Here is a 22489-nt window from a genome sequence, read left to right on the forward strand (position 1 = left end):
CGTCTGTTTGATGGTTTGTTTGTCTTTTAGTAGGATGACACTCAAAAATTAATACATTTTCAATCAATCGTCTTGTTTGTTTGTTTTTTGTTCCAGCTAGTTTCTATGACACTATGTTCCATAGACACTTGTAGGGAGTATATACTTGCTAATATGTACTGGATAGTTTGGACTGTATCATGTGTGCTTACAGCTTTGTACTTGCTGGTGTGTACTACATTGTTCTTAATTAATAGGTGTAGTATATGCTACTTTACTGTATGTTTTCACTAATATGTCCTGGGCTATATGTACTTAATCACGTGGATTTATTTATATGCACTTAGTAGTATGTACTGTACTTTTTAGTAAGTATTTAATAGCATTTCCCGTTATATGTCAGTGTGAGAAAATAATTGGAATTCTCTAAAAGTTGCATTTGAATCATTTAATTTAATTAAAAAGCTTATGTTTTTGGTGACATCTTCAGATAAACAAAACTAGGAGACTGTGAACTTTAAAGTTTATCATATGGAGCATTTTATTTTACTTTTGTAAGAACAAAACACAAAAAAACTTCAACAGCTGCATTCCCAGACAACATAGCTCTTTTACACAATTTCCTTAGGGATAAATAAATAAGTAATAAGGTATGTATGTGTGTGTGTGTGTGTGTGTGTGTGTGTGTGTGTGTGTGTGTGTGTGTGTGTGTGTGTGTGTGTGTGTGTGTGTGTGTATGCGTGTGTGCGTGTGTGCGTGCGTGTGTTTGTGTGTCTGTGTGTGTGTGTGTGTGTGTGTGTGTGTGTGTGTGTGTGTGTGTGCGTGTGTGCGTGCATGCTTGCATGCGTGCGTGTGTTTGTGTGTCTGTCAACTAACATTGTGTAATCTGAAACAGTCAGAAGCCATTCTGGCCAGTGGTTACCCATTTTTTCCATCTTCCATGCAGTAAATAATAACACATCTCCTGCTTTTCCATCAATTCCTAACAACTCTAAAACCAGATACCAAAGCGTGACATCAGGGTACCACTTTATTGAAATACAAAACACAAAAAAGTAGCAATACAAAATTTAATTCTTAAAATGAACTACAATGTTTTCAATAAATTATTTAAATATTAATACTGTTTCCCGTCTTATTCGTACAAACATATTAAATATACTTAAGTAAAAGTTAAATATCTAAGAAGTTTGTGAATGTGAATGTGATTGATGCTAACTAATGTCTTTTACACAAAAACCTGGATCGTCTTATCACGATATGTCCCATGTTTCAATCTGTCTGATGATTCTGACAGATTTAAGGTGTGGTCCTGACTCAACGGCCCCCAACACAGCTGAACACGAGGGTTTCAGAGGCCGTTCAGTCAAACAGATTCTTATTTCACCCAAACATACCAGTTAAAAGACATTAAAAATGGCTTTGATATGTGGCTGGTGATGAGCTATCAGGATACTAAACTAAAACACAATGTCAACATGAATTATGGTGAAAATATTTTAGCTCAGTGATTTCATTGGACAAATCTGTACGTTTACACTAACCAGCAGAGGACGGCCAACGGTGTTGTCAAGGTGACTGAGGGAGTTCCTGCCCCAGAACTCTGTCAGAGTTTATAACATATGGAAAGATGGAGGGAAACGTCAAACCCTGCTAAATGTACAAGTGAACAGGGAAAGACTGGAAACGAGAGACGATGTTTTAATCACTCTGTGACACTTAACAGGAAGAAGGCTTCCATTATTATTATTGTTATTATTATTATTATTATTATTACTATTATTATTGTTTTTGTTGTTGTTGACGATGTCGTTGCTGTCATATTTGTTAATCAAAAATAAGATAAAACAAAATCAGAAAATGTCAACAATAGAAAAACAATCTTCATACAAATGTGTTGCATTATTTCAATTTATATTTGATTGTGTCTGTGTTTACATTACAGTCTTTACAATCTTTCTATGGTTATACCTGTTATTGTTATAGTGGGTGAACACATCTGTGTCGCTGTTCCTTTTCTATGACTTCATACTGTCGGCGGGTTGCTGGTTCTCTGTAGAACCAAGAGTCAGTCTAGACCGGTTCTTTTTGGAAAGTGCCATGAGATAACGTTTGCTGTGTTCTATCGATGAAGCTAAATTTATTTGAAATTTCAAGGTGTATTTCTCGCAAACACTTTGGTCCTTAATTGATGAGATTAGATCGTATCGATGATTGAAAAAGAGGTTTAGAACTGAAAACAGGGGCAAACCCTTAACCTAGCCGAGCGCAAAAGCTGAAAATTTTCAACTTAGAATAGCTTGAAGCCTAGAGGAATGGGGAAACTGTTAGCCTAGCATAGCATGAAGCCTACATGCATGGGAAAATGGTTACCCTAGCATAGTAATGAAGCTTGGGTAATCTGTGAGCTTCACCTCGCACAAATACTGGAAGCAGGTGTAAATGCTAGAATAGCATGAAGCCAAGATGCACGAGGAAACTGTTAACCTAGCCTAGCACAAAGAGTAGAAGCAGGGGGGAAACATTAGAATATCATGAAGCCTAGAGGCATGAGAAAAATATTAGCCTAGCTTAGCAGAGAGTCTAGAAGCAAGGGGAAACTGGTAGCCTAGCCAAGAACAGAGGCCAGCCAAGTACAGAGGCTAAAGCATTGGGAAACTGTTAGTCTAACCTAGCACAAATGCTAAGAGCAGAGGTAACTGTTAGCCTGGCCTCAGGCAAACACTAGAGGCATGGGGTAAACAGTTTGCCTCACGTTGCACAAAGATTTAAAGCAGGGGAAAACTGTTAGCCTAGCGGAATAGTCCAGCACAAAGACTAGGAGAAGCTAAGTGATACTGCAACCACCATACGTGCATGCTGTTAGCTGTATACATGTTTTTAAACACATGTTCAAATTTAAAAGTAAAGAAAAGATGTTTTTGAACTCAGGTACAGAATGGGGCGACCTGTTAGCGGCATAGTTTTATCCCTCAGTCAGGCTTGGAATTATTAGAGGAAGGACATTCATTTGACGGGATAAGCTAGTTTCCACCTTCTAATTTTTTAATGCTAAGCTAAGATACCCTGTCTATCCCGGGGATCAATAAAGGACCTGATAGAAATCTGATTCTGACTAAATGTCAAAAAAATTGGGATTATCTCTTAATCTCTGGATCTAATTAGCTTTCATTTCCGTGTTAATGTTATTATGGCAGCGTAACGTACCCGTACTTTTCATGTCACTGTATAATGTGGTAGAGCGTCACATTATAAAGGACTTGGTGGCCATTGTTCCAAGCGTATAGCGCTCTGTCTCGGGGGTTGTAGTCGAGCATAGACAGGTGGCTATATTTATTGGTCAGAGGAATATCTATGTACTCGTAGGTGGAGGAGTTGGTGGAGTAGGCGTAGTACACTTTGGTACCTCCTGAGTATCCATTGGTAACATATAGGGTTCCACAGATCATGAAAGCCTCACCAGCGCTACGTTTCGGGTGGTTGGTGGTCCAGCTGCGGATGATCTGCAGAGTGTTTGGGTTTAACTGGCTGAGAACGATGTTTCCTGCATTCTGATTGGTCGCGTAGACGGCCCAGAGCCCGCCCTCGTCCACCATCAGGTCGATGTCTGAGTGTCCGCCCCAGGAGTAATGGTACATGTTGTTGTATCCGGCAAAGTCGAGCTGTCGGGATCGGCTGATGAGCGACGTGCTGAAGTCGAACTTGATGATGGTGTGACTCTGAAACTTGTTGAAGTAAATGGATCCATTGTAAACTACCTGACCGGTACCAGACCAGGGGTGGGGCAAACGGTGAGATGTGAAGTTATCCGTCATCATGAAGTCATACATCGACAGATACTCCCTCACAAATCTGTTGTTATGGTAACCATCCATGTACCACACCTGACGGATAGGAGCAAAGATGTTAAAATCTGAAGAGTGCTGTATTGTTTATAATAATTTTGTATGAATAAGTTGTTTGTTGTATTTAATTAACCTTACAGTGAACTTTACATTCTAGTAAAGTGTCTCTCAGCGGCTAACACCCACATTAACTATCAAACCGTTTATTTCTTAATTCAGATAATGTGCATTTGATCTTTTTCCGTGTTGTTGCTATGGAGACTCACTCTGTTGTCGCCGACCGGAGCGACGGGATCGGTCATCCATGATCCAAATCGAGAGCCGGATGTCTTGATGGTGATTGGCTCAGATATTCCTGTCAACTTCCCACAGGCTGAAACACAAGTAGCACTAAATGAAGACAGTTTGTGGAGTATAGAAAACAATATATAATAAAATAAATTAAAAAAACAGGAAGTGAGGAAACACTATCCTGAGTCCGTTTACTCACCCAGCCTCTGCATGCAGGCCCGGAGCCGGTCCTCCAGGCTTATCACTCGGTTATGGAGCTCCTGGTAGTCCAGGCCTCCCAGCTGCTCCTGCAGCGTAGCCAGGAGCTCCGTGACGTTTGCTGCCTCCTCCTTAAACTGTCGCACCAGCAGCGTGTCCGCTTTGTAGGCCTCCAGGACTGGGATCAGAGGGCGGAGCTCGTCCATCTTGGCTTTGATGGACTGACAGACAGACAGCAGATCAATAACTGTTCAGGTCATCATCTCGATTGTCCAGCTTCGGGTTTACTTGTCGTAGATTAATAATCGGATTATTAAGTACACATTGATGTTAGATACTGTTAGTGATGAAGGCTTTCTAAAAGTGAGGTATACTGAGAAACGGCATCTAGTGTCAGCAGCCAGGTAAGACGGGCTTGGACCAAACAAGTTTTACAGTCCTGGTCGACTTTAAAACATGATTTAAAATCATGCAGTAATTGCTTATAGCGTGACATCACGCCGTGTGGGCGGTACCTTGTACTGTCTGGCGATGTTGCTCTCATGTCCATTTTCCACCTCTTTGAATTTGTTTTCCAAACTCTTGAGCTGAACTTCCATTTTCTCCACAAAATGCAGATCTCTCTGAGTCCGCTGGTCCAGAACCTCAATGGACTGGCTCATGTTCTGAACCTGACCACAAACGCATAATAATACCATTAACTACTCGTGTACCTTCATGCATGATTAGGATTTCTGAAAATCCTAAGCAAAATCCTTAAAATTATTTCTACTCACACCCCTGTAATAAATCTTCTTCTCTTTTTTTGTCAGTCTCTTTGCATCAGTCGTGTAATTGGTATAATATTTATTATCAGCACTACCTTCTCCAGCAGATGTCTGAGCTGCTTGGTTCTGGCATCCCTGGAGCAGACCGTCTGCTGAGGAGCAACCACCGTACAAACACATCGACCTTCAGAATCCTGAGCTGAACTGTACACCTGCCAGCCCTCCCCAGGGGCTGAAGGACCCACCTGTTAGAAACAGACACGGCGGTGGATATAAAACCTGCTCCGGGTAACAGAAGCCGCCAAACAAATGATTTAGAGTAAAGGAAGGGTCACACTTTTAAATGCGAATCAATCAATCAATCAATCAATTAATGAGAGAGAGATAAGGAGACGCTGCCGGGTTTAACCCGAACCTGTCAGTCCTGATCAAGGGCATGAAAGCCCGCGTATTTCTGCTTCTGCAGAAATCTTTTAAATTATTAAAATCAACAGGACCTAATTGTCCGCATTTAGAAACTGTCAGGTGGTGCAGAGCTGCTGATGTCGTCTAACGCAGATGTGTGAGAGCGTTAGGTTTTACTGTACGTGGAAAAATAAGCCAAATACAAATAGAAATAAATAGAATGCAGCAGAACACAAACACATACAACAGAATGCAGTGGGAGACAAACAGAAACGGACAGAATGCGGCTGAAGTAGGTTAGATCTTAAATGCAGTGTCGCAGATTATAAATGGGAATGCAATAGAAAGCAATAGATAATAAACTGAACTATGATAGAATGCAGTAGAATAGAAACGGAACGCAGCTACCAGAGTGAGGAGAGATCCGATCAGCAGCAGCAGGAAAATGTTGACCAGATTATCTTCAGACTCCATCGATCAAACACGTCCTCGATTGATCGCTTTATTAACTTGATTTTCTTGTTTTTTGGTTATCAATCTGATTTTTTTTTGTCTCTCCGTTCCGGCACGTCCTCCTCCTCCCTCCCTCGTCTCTCTCTCTCTCTCTCTCTCCCTCCTTCCTCTTCCTCTTCCTCATCCCCTCCTCCTCCTCCTCCTCTCTGGTCCTCTTTGTTCTTGCTGTTCTTTCTCCCTCCCTCTTCTTTCTGCTCCTTTCTCGGCTTGCTCTTCCTTTCCCCTCCCTCCTCTGTGTAGATGTGTGATAAAACCACATGTCTCAATCTTTATATATTAAATATACAGATTGTATTAGATAGATTATAGTAGAATATGAGAATATACTGACTCCTTTGGGAGGAATTTCTTTCCTTTGAGGGCCGTCTGTCATAAACCAGTTTACTGCATTATGTCTCTATTTAGAAAAGCCTTTTCCAGTTTGACACAGATGGCTTCTTTCACTCCTCTCTCCTGTTTTCTGCATCCAAAATGTGTTAATTATTCCCTTCACAGAACCCCCCCCCCCCCTCTTTCCTTCAGATCTAGTTGGAGTGCTGACTCCCGGCTGGGAAAGCTGCACTCCTCCGTTTTGGATTGGATGCTTTCTCTTCTTTACATGCAGGTTTCTGTCCTTCAGGTGAACCAGTTTGTCTTTGCATCACGTTGTAAATTAATGAAGGAGAGGAGAGATGATATAGGACGGGCTGGTCAGGAGGGAATGAAGGATTGAGACGTCATAATCTTCTCTAGACGTTCCTGGAGGTGTTCACCTACTGATTCAGGGTTCATAACTCATCTATCATTTCTCTCCATCTGTCGCTTTCTCTTTCTCCGTCTGGCCACTGTGCAATCCAAGCATTTTCATGTTGACACAAACACTCCCTCCTTACTTTGTTCCTTCCCTCCTGTGTTATTTTTTGCCTACTTCCAGTTGGGTTTATTTGCTAGGGACAGCGTGTTTCTTTTGGAACGAACAGTCATAAATCATTTTATAGAATTACATGTGTTGTCTTCATCTGGTTCCTCATCTTCCTCCTCTCTGTGAGAAGCGTACTAGTAAATAAGCAGGGATGAGGGTCTAATCTGCTGTCAAGTAGAAAGCTTCTGCATCAATCTTTCTGCCAAAGTGCCTCCGAGCAGCAGAGACAGTGAAAAAACGGAGCTGAGAGGCTCTCTGATCAAGAGCGTACTTTATTTTGAAAGGTTAACATACAGGAAGTTGAAAAAAGCGTGATCAGCAGTCTCATGTCTCGAAATAAATTTTTAAAAAAAGAATCTGATCAATATCTCACTATGACATAAAATAGTCTCACATTTAACACACTGACATGATGGATGAACAAGCAGGGGGAGGGGCTAATACAGGCTGGTTAGTCTGGAGGCGGAGTTAATGTCTATAGGGGCGGGGTTACAGCTGTAATTATATATACACACAGTCGATGAGTAAAAATGCTGCTTCAATGTCAAATTTAAACAGTTAAGAAAAATTATTTATTTTATTTAACTGTTATTTAACACATTAATGGCGGTGACCTCAGCGCTGAGGTCGCCGCGACAAATGGTGACATCACTGCAGTGAGACATGAGGCGAGCGGTTAAACATTTTGTACCTCTCATTAACAATTGTTCTTCCATGCTTTCATATTTTCTGTTGAAAAAAAATGTATATTAACCAGTTGACATTTTCAAAATTCTTCAGTTTTAAAGCAGGTTAAGCTGATATCAGGTCCGTTTTTCACATAATGATAACTACAAGTTTTAATCGATAAATATTCAAATGATGAATCAGAGCAAAAATGTCATATCAGAAATTACTGAGATAAAAAGAAAAAAAAAGATAATTTCACACATTTGGGGTGAGAAAGGGAATCAAATTTGGTGAGAACTTCAGAACTGAGTTTTTTTATAATGAAATAATAATTAAAGATTTTCACAGAAATGAAAACTGTCTGATGTGATGAGGAGTCATGATAAATGATCATCTGCAGTAAATACTGATCATCAGGTCTCTGATTGGTCCCAGACGACGCACGTCATCCGTGTTATTAACGTGTGAGAGCGCTCACATGAAAATCTGTTACCGGACTTCCTCAGAGCTCCGTGACATCACTTCCTGTGGTGTGATGTCATCATCGGTCGATTACTGAGTTAGACTAGTCGACTACTCTGGACAAACCCTAAAAGACACGGAGAGAGAGAGACAGGGAGACAGACAGGAAGACGGACCACAGAAAGACAGACAGACAAACAGGTAGACAGACAGGGAGATGGAGACAGACCGACAGAGAGATAGGCGGGAAGATGGAGATAGTCATGTAGAGAGACAGACAGGTATGTAAATGGTGATAAACAGGTTGACAAGTAAATGGAGACAGACAGGTAGACAAGTACTTGGACACAGACAGACAGACAGGTAGCCAGGTAGATGGAAACAGACAGTCAGACAGGCAGTCAGGTAGATGAAACAGACACACAGACAGTCAGAGAGACAGGTAGATAGAAACAGTCAGTCAGACAGACAAACAGAAAGTCAGACCGACAGTCAGGTAGATGGAAACAGACAGACAGACAGTCAGACAGACAGGTAGATATGTTAGAGGTGCTAGAGGTCAGACAGTTTCTATCATTAAACAATTCGACTACTAACCCTTGTAGAAACAGTAACTAGTAACTAATATTAACTTAGTTACAAAATGTTTTATCATTGTAGATTTTTTTCCCGATGTTGTTTCTATGGAAACGACTCACTGGCAGTCTTGCTGTCTGGAGCACATTAACAGACTTAACACACATTAATTACATTACCTAATGCCTTTAGACGTTTTTAATTTTACACTAATTTGCATAAAGCAAATATCCCAGATGGAGGGAGGGATTGGTGTTTCTGCAGAGGCATCTTAATAGAAGAATAGCAATAATGTTTTAGGTTAAAACCCTCTACTAATTCTTAGAACGCATAGATCAATAGCAAGAATATTTAATATTTGGACCTAAACAATTTGATGATGTCATCTCAGACCCTTATTTAATGAATTTAAAAATCAAATCATGATATTCTTCTCATCGTGATAACTGCTGTTAGCGGCAGCTTGAAGGATGTGATGACGGGAAAGTAACGGAAGAATGGACGGATAGAATGAATGGATGAACGGATGAATAATGACTGCAGCTCATGTAAACATTCATCTGCTTACAGCATCAAAAATTGTAAATATGTAAACAACATCAGGCCATCCTGAAGGAAAACACTGCTACTACTACGAGAAGGACATACAGGTTTATTGTTGATTGATCACAATCATTATTACTTCTAAGAGCGTCTGGTGTCCGTATACTTTTGAGTACGGCCACACCAGTCGTCATCTTCGGTTTAAACGTCGACCAGTTTTTTAATCCGATCATAAAAAGACATCAACCAGCGTGACGCTAGTCTTCTGTTTAATCTGATTGGCTGCTGATCCTCAACCAATCACAAAACTCAAAACACAAAAACTACAACTACTGCAATCACAACTACAACTACGAAAGTGCGATTGTGTATTTTAATACTAATACTCCGACTATTGATACTGTTAAATAATCAACTATTAGTAAGTAAATAACTAGTATTAATATGAATACACTGAGTTCAGACTTCAAGAATCAGGGCTTTGGCCCCTCTGGAGGTCAAACTACTGAGAATCTCCTCCATTAATGACGTATATCCAGAGTTAGTGTTGCAAAGAAGAGATCGAGCTGAACCCGTCTGGACTGACTCGTTTGACTGATGGCGTTTCAGAAAGACGTTAGCGACGCTGTGGTTACAGACAGAGAGATGAAGGTGAAGGTCAGAGGTAGGTCATGGCACCTTTGGCACTGCTGTCCAGGAAGACTTTAATGTAGGAGGTGGGGACGTATCCCTCCTCATCTAGGTTCCTCCGCACACGGGTCCAGCCGTCGCCTTTGTCCTCTTCCACCACAGAAAGTAGTTCTCCCTCCACCATCGACAAGGTGCCTTCATTCTGGCCTGGAGACAAGCAGTCAGGACAAGGTGGCGCCTCAGAGTTCATACGGCTACCAACTTATGATACCTCACAGCTAACGCACGTCTCACTAGACACTAACTAGCTACTGACTAACCTTGGAAAGGGTACAGGGACTTGCAGGTGCCGATACTCGGTAACGGTTCTTCATCATCAAAGTCGTCATCAAACTCAGAGCTACGAGACTTAAAGTGAAGCTCTGCGCTGTGGTCCTCAGTGTAGCTGCCATCAGGACTGAGGAGGGAGACAGGTAGACAAATACACAGGTAGACAGAGAGAAAGACAGTGACAAGTAATGATTATTCTGTGAATCTGTTTTTCTTCAAAACTACAAATACATTAAAAAATAAATTTTAAAATTCACTAAATAATAAGTGGTGCCTCTCTAGGACATGATTCTACCAAATGAAACCTCCGATGAGGATGGGATTCGAACCCACGCATGCAGAGCACAATGGATTAGCAGTCCATCGCCTTAACCACTCGGCCACCTCATCTTAACAGTTTTGCTCTGGGAACTGAACGTGATACACACTGAATTCCTCCAGTGAATTCATGAACAGTTTAAATAATTGGTGATGAATAATCAGTGGTCAATAATCAGTAATCAATAACCTGCCGTACCTCTCTCTGCTGGCTGGACTGCGGTTGTCCAGCTGTTTCAGGCTGCTGCTGCCTGGAGTCGTGGTCTGGGACTCAAACCCACAATTTACAGACTGTCCGCTGTCAACCTCCGTCAGCCAGGCCTACACATGCATTAACACACATTAAAACACATGTCAACACACACACACAGACACACACACAGACACACACACAGACACACACACAGACGTACACACACACTCGTACCTGGTTCCTCCTCAGCTCCTCCTCCAGCTTCTTCAGGCTGACTTTGGTTTCTTCCAGCCGGGGCTCCAGGCTGCTGACGTCGCCCATCTGAGGACTACGTTCATAAACGTCCCTCATCTTCATCAGAGCATCTCTGGAACGTGACAGCGTGATCACGTGACCATGACAGCGTTTGATGATGATGTCATGTCAACTGATTCTAATGTGACTTTACTGACTCGTTCTTCCCAGTACAAACCAGTCTTGGGACTGGAACCAGTTACCTTTGCTCTCTCTCTCTTTGGATCTCCTCGTTGATGTTGTTGATCCTGCTCTGGAGTTTTTTCCTTCTCTGCTCAGGAGGAAGGTGACTGCAGTCAGCGGGACCGGAACCCTGCGTCCACATGAGTGTCGCATGATTATTATGACATCACACACGCTAACACACCAGTATGAGCACACACAGCAGCGACACTGACCAGTTTGAGTGATAGCTGTCCAACCAGGGGGAAGCATAAAGGAAACACGACAACATTAAAAACAGGTTCAGGCTCGGGTTAGAAGAAGTTAAAGACATCAAACCTCGAAATGACAAATTAATTAAATTTGACGTTTTATATTCTTAAAGTTGCTGCGTTTAGCCGTGATCAACGCTCTTTCTGTCAACCAGCATGAGGTCGTCACCCGGATGCGTTTCTATCCGTCTCGTAGGAGTTTTAGTTATACCAAAGTTTCTTTAGTTTCCTACAAAACAGAGGCTCCGCCCACCTCGAGTCTTAGACCCGCTCGAGGTTTCTGCCTGTTAAAAGGCAGCTTTTCCCTCTGTTGTTTCCTGATCACACAGGATTTGGTGCTATCAGTAGAATTAAGAGTCGGTCTAGACCTGCTGTTCCTGGAAAACATCCTGAGATAACTTTTGTCATGTTTTGGCGCGATATAAATAGACGTAGGGATGAATCACCAACAGTCACACCTCCTCCTCCGTGTTTCAAGAAAAAACTCAGACGCCATCTGTTCTGTTTCTGTCTGACAAGCACGAGGTGATCGGAACCACAGTCTCATATTTAGACCCAACGTACAGATTCCCACTGGTTGACCGGTTGCTGGTCGACATCAGCTCGACACGACTCACCGCTGACTGAAAAACCTCCAGGTGATGACCTCATGAAGCCGGTTGAGATCAGATAACAATAGTTATTATTATATCTATTTATTTCTCTGTGTGTGTGTGTGTGTGTGTGTGAGCGTATACCCCTCTCTTCAGGCTACGCAGGCACTGCTTCCTGGTTCTGGAGCCAGAGGTCATGAGGTCATTCAGCCGCTGTGTGATTGGTTCTCTACAGGCAGGTGGTGGGGACTGGGTACTGTTGGCCACGCCCCCAGGTGAGGGCGAGGTTGGGGGTGGAGGGGGAGGCTGCCGGGGGGAGGAGAGGAGGGTCAACAACTGTGGAGAGACAGAAGAGAGAGACAGCGAGAGAGAAAGACAGAGAGCTTCGGTCAGGACAGCAGAGAGTGTGTGTGTGTGTGTGTGTGTGTGTGTGTGTGTGTGTGTGTGTGTGTGTGTGTGTGTGTGTGTGTGTGTGTGTGTGTGTGTGTGTGTGTGTGTGTGTGTGTGTGTGTGTGTGTGTGTGTGTGTGTGTGTGTGTGTGTGTGTGTTTGCTCTCTCTGTTGTGTGTCTATATTGGTACCTTGTTTTTTCTTATGAAGGGCCACAGCTTCCTGCTGTGTCTCCGGCCCTCAGTTCGGTTGTCAAGGTAACTGGACTCAGAGATGCTGCGCCTCATGGTGGCACTGTAGTCCTCAAAGTCGACATCACCAGGAGGATCAAAGCCTGATTTATACACCTCCACCACCTGCCGGGTGTCCTACACACACACACACACACACACACACACACACACACAAACAGACACATATTAAGTGTGACACTTAATATATCTGGCCCTTTATCCAGTGTGGGATAACGTTAGCTTAGATCTGCTCTTGTGTCACAGAGAGTGTTTGTATCACACAACTTAAATAACATTTGCGTTAATTAGATATTCTTCATGGGCCAGACTTTATATCACATGATTACGTGACATATCGTATTGTCAGATTTTTCTGTCCAATCCCACAAGATGCCAGTCATTACACAAAGTGGCCACTAGAGTGCAGCATAACATCAGCTAGTAGTTATTACATGCAGCGAAGCGGTGATGTATTGTAACTGTTGGTGTTCGTGTGTTCGTCCGTTTGTTCACCAAATATCTTCACAACTGTTGCAGATAGAAAGATGAAACAAAAAGCACATTACGTGGGCAACAAAGGGGATGAAAATGAGATGATGACCTTGACCTTGAGAAAACTAGGTCAAGGTCAAATTTCAACTTTTGCACATTTTATTGCAAATATCTCAGGAACCGGATAAGATAGAAAGACGAAACAAAAGATGTTATATTCAGGGAGGCAAGGGGATGAAAGTTAAATCACAAACTTGACCTTTAAAAACAAGGTCAAGGTCAAATTTATACCTTTTCAGGTACACATCTCTGAAACCTGATGATATGTAATCACAAGACAGAAAGCAACATTTTCAGGAAGCCAGAGGCACAAAAATGTGTAGGTCAGGGTAAAATGTTGAATTCAGGATGTTGCGGTCTGTGACTGCCTTGTTATGATTAGTAAAAGTCTTCCATACAGATTAACCTAAATAACAAACATCAGAGACCTGGGCAATCCAGGCGACGTCCAACCAGAATGCTACCAGCTGAGGGGGGGCGGTGCTTTGTGGAACATGACTTGATTCTGATTGGACGATCCGCTTCTCCAATCAAGTCCTTTGAAAATGTGTAATAGGAGGTTTTGTCCATTTATGCTACAGAAGGAACCATCAGACCATCAGATCAGCACTCTAAGTGGGGTGTGGATGTGGGTGTGGGTGTGTGTGTGTGTGTGTGTGTGTGTGTGTGTGTGTGTGTGTGTGTGTGTGTGTGTGTGGGGTGCTCACCATCCTCGGCTGGATGCCCTCAGCAGCGTCCATCATGGCGTCCAGACAACGACTCACAACAGGAAGAACTTTGCGTTCAGCCTCAGCCGACACACGCATGGCTTCACAGATTCTCTCGATGCGTCGCTCCTCCATGTCCTGAATACGCTGCACACACACAGTCAGAACACACACACTCTTTGGTACGATGATACCTGGTGAACAACAGGTGCTGGTGTGTGTTGGCGCTGCTTTACCTGGTATATCACTGGTACCAGTGTGTGGTAGTGCTGGTGTTGGTCCTGGTTGAACTGATTTAAGGTGGTCACATAGTCTTTCCTGGATTCTTCAGCAACTTCTTTCTTCTGTTGCGCCGTCTGATGAGCCTGACGCAGCAAACAAACAAAACTTTAACACAACACTGTTACAGAAAAATACCTCAAATCAAATCAATTATCAAATGAAAGTAAATATAAAATAAAAACGGTCTGAAGAATAAATCTACCGACTTTACAATAAATATGAAAGGACCTTACCTTCAGGGAGCAGCGCTGAGACAGACAGGTAGACAGACAGGTAGAAAGACAGGTGAGTTAGGGTCAACCACCTCCGTCACCATCCCCTCCTCTAGTTCATCCTCTACTAGATTTATCAACACAGCTATATTTGTGTTTATATTTACCTTCTCTCCTTCCGTCTTGCTGTCCAGGTCGATCCTGTCGGACAGGTGTTGAGCTCGCTCCGCCTCCTTACAGTCGCGCTCAAACCGGCGTTTACTCTGAACACGTAAACCACAAATTAATCCAGACAACAAACCTTTACGGTTAACAGTTGTTATTGTTTGTGGGTGTGAATATCTGTAGGTGTGTTTGGTGGGTGTGGTCAAATCTATTGTGGGTGTGGTCAGAGGTCTTGATGCTCACAGACTCCAGCTGCTTCCAGGAGCTTTCGATGTGTTGCTGGGCGCGGCGGCCATCTTGAAAATGCTGCAACAAAACAAAGACTGCTCAAAACCGGTTATTTTACCAGTCGAAAGTCTTTATTTTAATTATATTCCTCCACTTTAGTTATTAATGTTCAGGGATAATAAGAATAAATAGAATAAATAAATAAAACTACGGATGGTTATCTGCGTCATTTAACGGACATAATTTATGTGTTTGTTTGTGTGTTTGTTCACTCACAGTCTTCCTCTCAGCCTTCAGCTCCTGTGTGTATCTCGTCAGCTCACAAACAATCTGGGAGTTCAGGTTTTCAGCCACTTCCTCTCTCTGGATGGAAAGTTCATTCAGCTGACGAAGAGTCGCAGCGAAGGCCAGACACCAGGTGTACCTGCAACCACCGACCAATCAGACAAAGGTGTAAATGAAATGACCAACCAATCAGAAACAGGTGTACCGTAGCATCAATCAATCACAGGAGCATTAGGGATGTCCAGGTGTTTCCACACGACTCACTGCTGTGATCGTTGTCACGCAACTGAAGCGATTATTGATAATCAATACAACACGTTGACTGACCTGCTCTCATCCTCTCTGCTTCGCTTTGGATGATACTTCTTAGACAGACTCCTGCACACAGACAGGTAGAGAGAGCTAGATGGACAGACAGACTGACAGATGGACAGACAGACAGACAGACAGACAGGTAGGCAGGCCTTCAGGTGACCTACACGTAGGCCACCTGTCCAGGTGAAGCTGGTACCTGATCTGTTTGGCGTAGTTCATCTCGATGTCGGCTCTCTCTCTGATAAACTTGGTGTATCTCTCCAGGAAGTCGATCCCCCAACTGGTGTGTTTCTCCAAGTTATCAAACTGGTCCTAAATTTAAAAAAAAAAAAACACCTAAAGTTGGTCTGCATTTTAATGAAACCTAAAACCACTTGAAACCTCAAACCAAAGCAGACTGCAGTATCTAGATTTTTCAACAGGTGTACAGACCTCCCGACTGGTCACACCAGAACTGATTAATCAACGGGAATAAATAATTTAACTGGGTTACAATAAATTAATCTCAAACAAGAGACTCCAGTAATTTTTGGAGTGGATCCCAATAAAGGGATGGAACCCCCCCCCCACACACACATTTTTTTTTTCTTGTTGAGAGGTTGGGTTTTTCAACCTTCCTTTGGTTTGACAGGAATCAGGACGGGTAGTTGTCTGAGACTCAATCAATTTAATCCAGACACATCAGATGTTAATCTGATCACGGGTCTCCTGTCCTGTAGGGTCAGATTATGGGATGTCGGCGGGAGGTACGTCGATGCTGGCTGATCAGAACGACTCTGATCGTTATCAACAATGACCTTAGACCTCATCGATCAGGAGCATCTGAGTCCAGTCTGCCGCTGCAGCAGCATCATGGAGGACGCAGCGCACGAGCCGGTGTCGTCACTCACCTTGTTGCTATGGCAGAGCCGACTGAGGCACGAGGGCCTCAAAGGCGCGCGCATACACACACACGCGCACGCACGTACGTGCACACACACACATACACACTCGTGCGCACACACACATTAGCGGCAGGTTAAACTGCCGACGGTAGCCTAGTGGTTGACCAGCGGGTGTGAATGGATACCCCAGCGGGTGTGAGCGGACACCTACCCACAGCTCGGTGCCCCAGTTGCAGCTCATGATGTCCCCTGGCTCCGCTCCGCTGCTCCGCCTCTCGGTACCGATCAACGCGAGGTGCTGCTGCCGTCGTCCGCCGCGCGCATCCTCACCGACACACCGGCCCGTCCGTGTGTCTCACCCTCCGGCTGTCTGGCTGTCTCTCCCTCCGTCTGTCTGTCTCTCCCTCCGTCTGTCTGTCTCACCCTCCGTCTGTCTGTCTCTCCCTCCGTCTGTCTGTCTCACCCTCTGCAGCGCGAGTGGAGAGGACGTGGTCACGCGCGGCGCATCTCTTCGTAGGACCTTTTGTCATCAGTGAGATGCTGTGCGCATGCGCAGTAGCGTGATCGGTGGCAGCCCCGCCCTGCTGCCGCACGTAGAAAAAACGAGGGTGGAGACGGCTGATGATATTAATAATTAATAAACTAATAGTAATCATATAATAATAATAACAATAATAATGTACATTCATACAATGAATGTACATATTATACCGATATTGAACATTTATCAATATAAATTAGCATCTATTAAACGGCAAAAATTGATTAAATCCTTTTTATCATCATGACATTTCTCAATATTATGCATGTTTTACGTGTGTCCATTGCTAACCATGAAGTAGCTTTGATGTCATCAGTTGTCTGTGATGTCATCAGTTATCTTAGATGTCACCCATGATGTAAATATTAAGATGACAGAACCCACTTCAGAGCAGCAGAAGATATTTTCATGTCAAAGGTCACCGTGAATCACATGTATAATAGTCACTAACAGCTAATAATTGAGGGTAATGATTACTATTGGATGGTCTCTGTGATGACATCATCTCCTGTCTTCATTAATAAACTCATATTTCATGGAATACTTCCAGTTCAGCTGCTGTTTGGATCTAACAGTTGAAATGAATGCTCACACCTTTTCAAACATTTAAGTCAAATATTATTCTTTATTGAAACATCAAGATACAAAGTACAAAAAAAACTAAACAGGTAAACAGGAAGTGCTTGTTTACATGCGACAAGTGTCGTGGAAGGCCTCCAGGGTTCGAAAGTCCCTCCACGTTGGAGGAAGTCCATCCTGCAAGTACCGACCACAACGTTGACACGGCGACTGGAAAAGTTTACTGTAGCTACGGAGCCAGGTCTGTAGACAGACAGGTAGAGAGACAGACAGATGGAGAGTGAGAGGTGGCACAGCTGGAGACTTCCAACAGCAGGTAGCAACAAGCTGATAGCAACAGTTAGCAGCTAACTGAAGGAGCTCCTCATCCTCCAATCAGAGGCTGCGATCAATCGCCAGGTAATAGGGACGCTAAATTACGTTTGTTATGATGGGATGTCGTTGTTCAAAGAGCTGCTGGTTCTGTAAGTTAGACGTCACACTGGAAGTCAAGTCGTTTGCGTGAATACCAGCTAACAAAGTTAAATCACAGAGATGTTGTTTATGAATTGGTTTGTTTGGTGTAAACAAAGGCAGCCTATAGAAGAGAATCAATGTCACATGATCTCTGTGTCAAAAGGGATACTGATCAGTGATTGATCGGTGTCTCACCATGAACGATCGGACCACGACATCAGGCATCTGAGGCAGCTGGTAGTGCAGCAAGGCGGTGGTGGCATGGTCGGTTACCTAGCAACAACACAAACAGTCACCTCTAAACTAAACTCAACATCACACATGCTCCTTCAATACACATCATCATCATCAATCCACTTAGAATCCACTACTATTGCTGGTACCAGTACTGACTCACCTTCTGGAACACTTGGTACTGAGACTTCGTCCAGATGTCCAGCTGAGGAAGACAGACGTACAGGTTACCTTGGAGACCAACAAGCAGGTATCGTGTCTGATGACTTCGATCACTCACCTTTCCATCCTCGTTGTAAATATTTTCGTTGAATCCTCGAACGACAGTTCTGTCTATGAACAGTGAACGCATCACAACAATCGCCTTTAACACCTTCCCTAGGGTCACCTGAGAGACACACGTGAGACAGACAATCCATTGGCCGCGGACCGTCTGCGGCAGGAGTCAACAAGGTGTGAACACACTCGTGTGAGGTGTTGAAAGTTGTTACCAGGAGGACGGCAGAGGTTCCGTTGGGTCTGAAGAGCTCGATGGTCATATCAGGAAACAACCTGCCGATGCGAGAGATGACGTCGTCCACGTACCTGAACACACCAGAGTGAATATTGACCTGTTTCACACCTGTTGTTAACACATCAGCATGTTTAGGAACCACCAACCTCAGTGTGTGTTGTCATTTTAGCGCAGTACTCACTGGGGAGGCAGCACCAGTGTACTGGGTTGGACTTTGGGTCGTCTCTTGGCTGAAGCTCCCATCTGATTGGCCGATCGTTTCAGCGACTGTTGATTCAACAAACTGGACGCCAAACCAGCGTGATACTGCAACTACACACGCACGCACACACACACACTCAGGTCTTTGTTGGACCACTTATATGTTAGCACATGTACCTTATTGTGCCTGCTGCATGTTAGCGTATTAGCATGTGTACCTTGTTGGACCACTTGTAGGCCTGAAGCAGCTGAGAGTACAGCGGCGTTTTGTCCTGAACTGGGTCCAGACTCAGGAGCCCGCTGTTGTGGAGCGGATGAGACTCTGAAGGTCGACCCACCAGACCGCTGAGACGCTCCAGTTCACTGACACACGACAGGTTATAGATTAGGTCTCATCATCAGTTGATTGATCTGATCGATTAATGACTCAAGACTCTTAAAACTCGACTTTTTTATTGCAGTTTTAACTCAGTTAACTTGTTCAAACTCTTAACAGTTGACAGGTAACCATGGTGACACCACACTGAAATGAACTGGAGATGTTCCAATGTGATTTCATTATTAACAGCCGATCAACCATAGATTTTACCAATAAAACTGATATATAATAAAAATGGAATGAATTTACTTAAACTATAGATCTATGTTAATTTAACTAGCATGAATATGACTGGTTTTCTTAGACCTATCCCAGTCAGACCAGTATAGACTGGTGGCCGGAGCTCATCTGTTCTCGGGGCTCACTTGAGGTCCCTGTTGACCGCCTGCAGGTTGTCCTGGAACTCGGCTATGAACTGCTTCTCGCGGCTCTCCAGCGTCTCCCGGTTCTTCATGCCGTCCTTCAGGGACTCGAACACGCGGCTCACGCTGGAGCGGAGCGCCTGGATGCCGCTGATGGCGTGAGAGAACGCGTCCAGGTTCACCCCGACGTTTACCCCGTCCGCCATCTTGTTTATTTCTATTCTGCTACTGCCCCTTGATATGACGTCAGAGGCTCAGCTCGACCGGTGGCGCTCAGATATGACGCCAGTGGACCGAAACGCAATTCCTTATTAAAATAAAAATACGATACAAACATAGTATTTTATTTTTTATTTAATCTTTTTTTCGACACACAGTTTTCTGATATTGAACAACAAAAAAGTCCTGTTTGAAATAAACTCTTTATTTCGCTGGATGAAGAGAGAATTTATTATGAAAAACAACACCTCCCAATCACGTAAACAAGACTTCAATGATGAAATCAGATTTATGATATGAGATGATAGTTAATTTTTGTTAATATATAAAAACTAATGGTGCCAAATGTTTCTAAAATTTAACCAAGTTAACTGCAATAAAGGGATTAATCATGATCAGTCACAAGTTTTATACAAATATTCCCTTTTAAACGTATACGTATATGTTTAAAATTCTACATATATACACAAAAAAAACATAGCATTTTAAACATATATACTTCACATGTATAATATTTTGTATACGCATATGTGGCAAGGCGAGCGGCTTGAAGCCGTTGCCGACAACGCCACCTGGGGGCTTTCACCCCAGGATATGAACAAGACTTATGGATATGCAGGTTTTGAATTGATCCAAGGCACACGGTTCAAGAATACTCCACAGGACCAGAGTGTGATTTCCAAATATAAAAAAAAGACTTTATTAAACATTTATTTTAAAATGAGGACAGACGAAAAGAATACTACAAATATGATTGTAAAGAGTATGAGGGATTACCAAAAACAGGGCTGGGGCTTACCACGACAGCGGTAACAAAAAAGGGGAGAGATCCAAAAACAACTACACTGCACCCGTGACACAGCAAACCAAAAACGTGGATAAGGAACCACCACCAGGGGAACCGCTGCCGCTCGGGGCCCGCAGCACCTGTCAACGAAAAGAACACAATTAGAAACAAAAAAAAACAAAGCAACCCTCACACACGATAACCAAATAGCAATAAACCCAAAATAAACTGTTTAACACACAAATTATCCAAAAGAGGAAAAAAAGATTAGTACACAATAAATCAAATATAACCCACCAAACTGATCAATAATAACTCAACGGGAGAAATAACAGATGAATAAACAAACAAAAAAATGGGGAGAGTCTGCCCCGGCCCAAGGGAGACAGCCCAGGTCCCAGTAACACCACACTTATTTTCCAACTCAACCGCTCACCGCACAACGCGGCCACGCCCAGCTGTCGGCTCCGTAAAGGAGAAAGAGGAAGCGGAAAAAGGATGGAGAAGGGTCCGACCAGGTCTATTTATTCGGCACTCGCTAATTGTCTGCTACACTACCCCCTCACGGTGGGGAGTGTAGCACTATCCTGCCACACATACATTTGCAAACATAAATTAAGATGAAAGCAAAAAGCATGTGTGTAATAAATTACTGAGAAATTAGTTCCATGGCGTAAAATACTTATCAATAACTGCAAATATGTATAATACTGTACAGTGTATATGCATACACTTTTTTTAAAATACTTTTTGACTGACTATTGGTCAATACAGAGTGAGGGAGAGAGAGAGAGAGAGAGAGAGAGAGAGAGAGAGAGAGAGAGAGAGAGAGAGAGAGAGAGAGAGAGAGAGAGAGCCTATTGAGAGGTTTATCTGCTGGAAAGAAGAGAGACGGGAGAAGGAATGACAGAGAACTAAGCAGATTAGAACAGACAGAAAGAAGAAAGCAGAGAAGGAAAAAACAAATGAAGAAGAAGGAAAAGGAAGAAGAGATGAAACAGAGGACTTTTTGTTTGTCGTGTGCTTAATTTGATCATCACAAACCAGCAAATAGCCAGGTGAGTAACACACCGGCAGACAGACCTCTTCACAGCAACAAGTCGTTTTTTAACTGAGTGTCGTCTAAGGGGTCAAAGGTCACAGTCATTCAGCGTATGTTTTGGTCTTTGCATACTTCAGAAATTTTAGACTTCAGATGGCATTGTGTTGTGGAGGTGCTGAAATGTTCTGTTGTGTTGGACAACATAAACCTTTCCTCGTCCTTACTTGTGACAGAACCTCCATGAAATTATGACCTGTTACAAACACACCCATTTATTTTCATGGTCCAGTCGGATGTGTCTGAGCATTCACAACTTCCCAGCTCTGGTTGGTCCTGTCCGATTTTTTTAGAGTAGTTTTGCTGCATAAAATTCAGAATGAACATACAGTATATTTGCAATGAAACTGAAAAGTTTTAACTGAAATATTTTGTCTTTATGCTGTTTCCTTAATGTTTTATAGAGCAAACTATCTTCTCTGGACACTATGATATATATATGTGTTCTGTGTGTCAGGTTTAGGAAGTCAGAGAAAAAGATTGAGTCAGAGAAACATGTTTTAATAAAGCAGAGAAGGAGGAGGAGGAGGGGGTGGGTGTGGGTGTCCGAATCTCTGATCTCAGTTTCATTATATTTCAGTATATCAGACAAAAGCAAGCAGTCTGGTAGAGATAGACATGTGGGGACAAATAAGTAGAGACAGACAGGTAGAGACAGACAGGTAAGGAGAGACAAGTTGGGACAGACAGATGGAGACAGAAAGGTAGGGACAGACAGATTGAGACAGACAGGTTCATTGGAATTAGGTCCTTCTGGATCAGATCTGGATAGTCTGATTGTTTTTTTTATTACAACGCAGACTGTTGGTGGGCGGAGCGTCTTCAGGGCTGGACCCCTCCAGCATCAACCACCTCCTTGTATCGATGACAACCAACAGCGGGTTACCGCAACGGCCGTGTTAGAAGATGAAGATTAAAATGTGGG

At 43.1% G+C, this 22489-nt stretch overlaps 4 protein-coding genes and 1 non-coding gene across 6 annotated transcripts in view; 1 reads left to right on the forward strand and 4 right to left on the reverse strand.

The window, feature by feature from the left end:
* Positions 1 to 3200: 3200 nt before the first annotated feature.
* Positions 3201 to 6032, reverse strand: LOC137592519 (noelin-like). Its single transcript, XM_068310776.1, has 6 exons — positions 5894 to 6032; positions 5176 to 5325; positions 4829 to 4984; positions 4315 to 4534; positions 4091 to 4197; positions 3201 to 3863 (listed from the first exon to the last, which is right to left on the reverse strand). Exons 1-6 carry the CDS (start codon positions 5957 to 5959, stop codon positions 3201 to 3203), a joined length of 1362 nt encoding a protein of 453 aa, XP_068166877.1. The 5' UTR covers positions 5960 to 6032.
* A 1121-nt stretch (positions 6033 to 7153) lies between these two features.
* Positions 7154 to 16700, reverse strand: LOC137592518 (formin-binding protein 1-like). Of its 2 annotated transcripts, none has more exons than XM_068310775.1 (18): positions 16405 to 16700; positions 15506 to 15621; positions 15322 to 15372; positions 14986 to 15133; positions 14725 to 14787; positions 14484 to 14579; positions 14338 to 14352; positions 14059 to 14187; positions 13823 to 13969; positions 12522 to 12698; positions 12086 to 12247; positions 11313 to 11327; positions 11118 to 11227; positions 10855 to 10987; positions 10627 to 10748; positions 10100 to 10236; positions 9828 to 9986; positions 7154 to 8157 (listed from the first exon to the last, which is right to left on the reverse strand). In XM_068310775.1, the coding sequence occupies exons 1-18, from the start codon at positions 16432 to 16434 to the stop codon at positions 8129 to 8131; spliced, it is 1839 nt and encodes a 612-aa protein (XP_068166876.1). In that variant the 5' UTR covers positions 16435 to 16700; the 3' UTR covers positions 7154 to 8128. The 2 variants fall into 2 exon arrangements, with proteins under 2 accessions (XP_068166876.1, XP_068166875.1); XM_068310774.1 differs by having other exon boundaries at positions 12086 to 12277.
* On the reverse strand, positions 10418 to 10499 carry trnas-gcu (transfer RNA serine (anticodon GCU)). Its single transcript has one exon. It is a non-coding gene; the product is annotated as a tRNA-Ser (tRNA).
* Positions 16701 to 17339: 639 nt separating the features above from the next.
* med27 (mediator complex subunit 27) lies at positions 17340 to 19671 on the reverse strand. Its single transcript, XM_068310777.1, has 8 exons — positions 19463 to 19671; positions 18937 to 19081; positions 18699 to 18829; positions 18495 to 18588; positions 18284 to 18391; positions 18167 to 18208; positions 17965 to 18042; positions 17340 to 17556 (listed from the first exon to the last, which is right to left on the reverse strand). Exons 1-8 carry the CDS (start codon positions 19663 to 19665, stop codon positions 17422 to 17424), a joined length of 936 nt encoding a protein of 311 aa, XP_068166878.1. The 5' UTR covers positions 19666 to 19671; the 3' UTR covers positions 17340 to 17421.
* A 1733-nt stretch (positions 19672 to 21404) lies between these two features.
* ntng2a (netrin g2a) overlaps positions 21405 to 22489 on the forward strand; it is an 11582-nt gene continuing 10497 nt past the window's right edge. Inside the window, exons 1-2 of the mRNA XM_068310773.1 lie at positions 21405 to 21523; positions 22365 to 22489. The exon at positions 22365 to 22489 is cut by the window's right edge and continues 254 nt beyond it. The gene's annotated coding sequence lies outside the window, so the exon portion shown is untranslated. The remainder of the gene's footprint in view (positions 21524 to 22364) is intronic.

The sequence above is a fragment of the Antennarius striatus genome, chromosome 3, assembly GCF_040054535.1.
Source record: "Antennarius striatus isolate MH-2024 chromosome 3, ASM4005453v1, whole genome shotgun sequence".
In the NCBI taxonomy this organism is placed as follows: Eukaryota; Metazoa; Chordata; class Actinopteri; order Lophiiformes; family Antennariidae; genus Antennarius; species Antennarius striatus.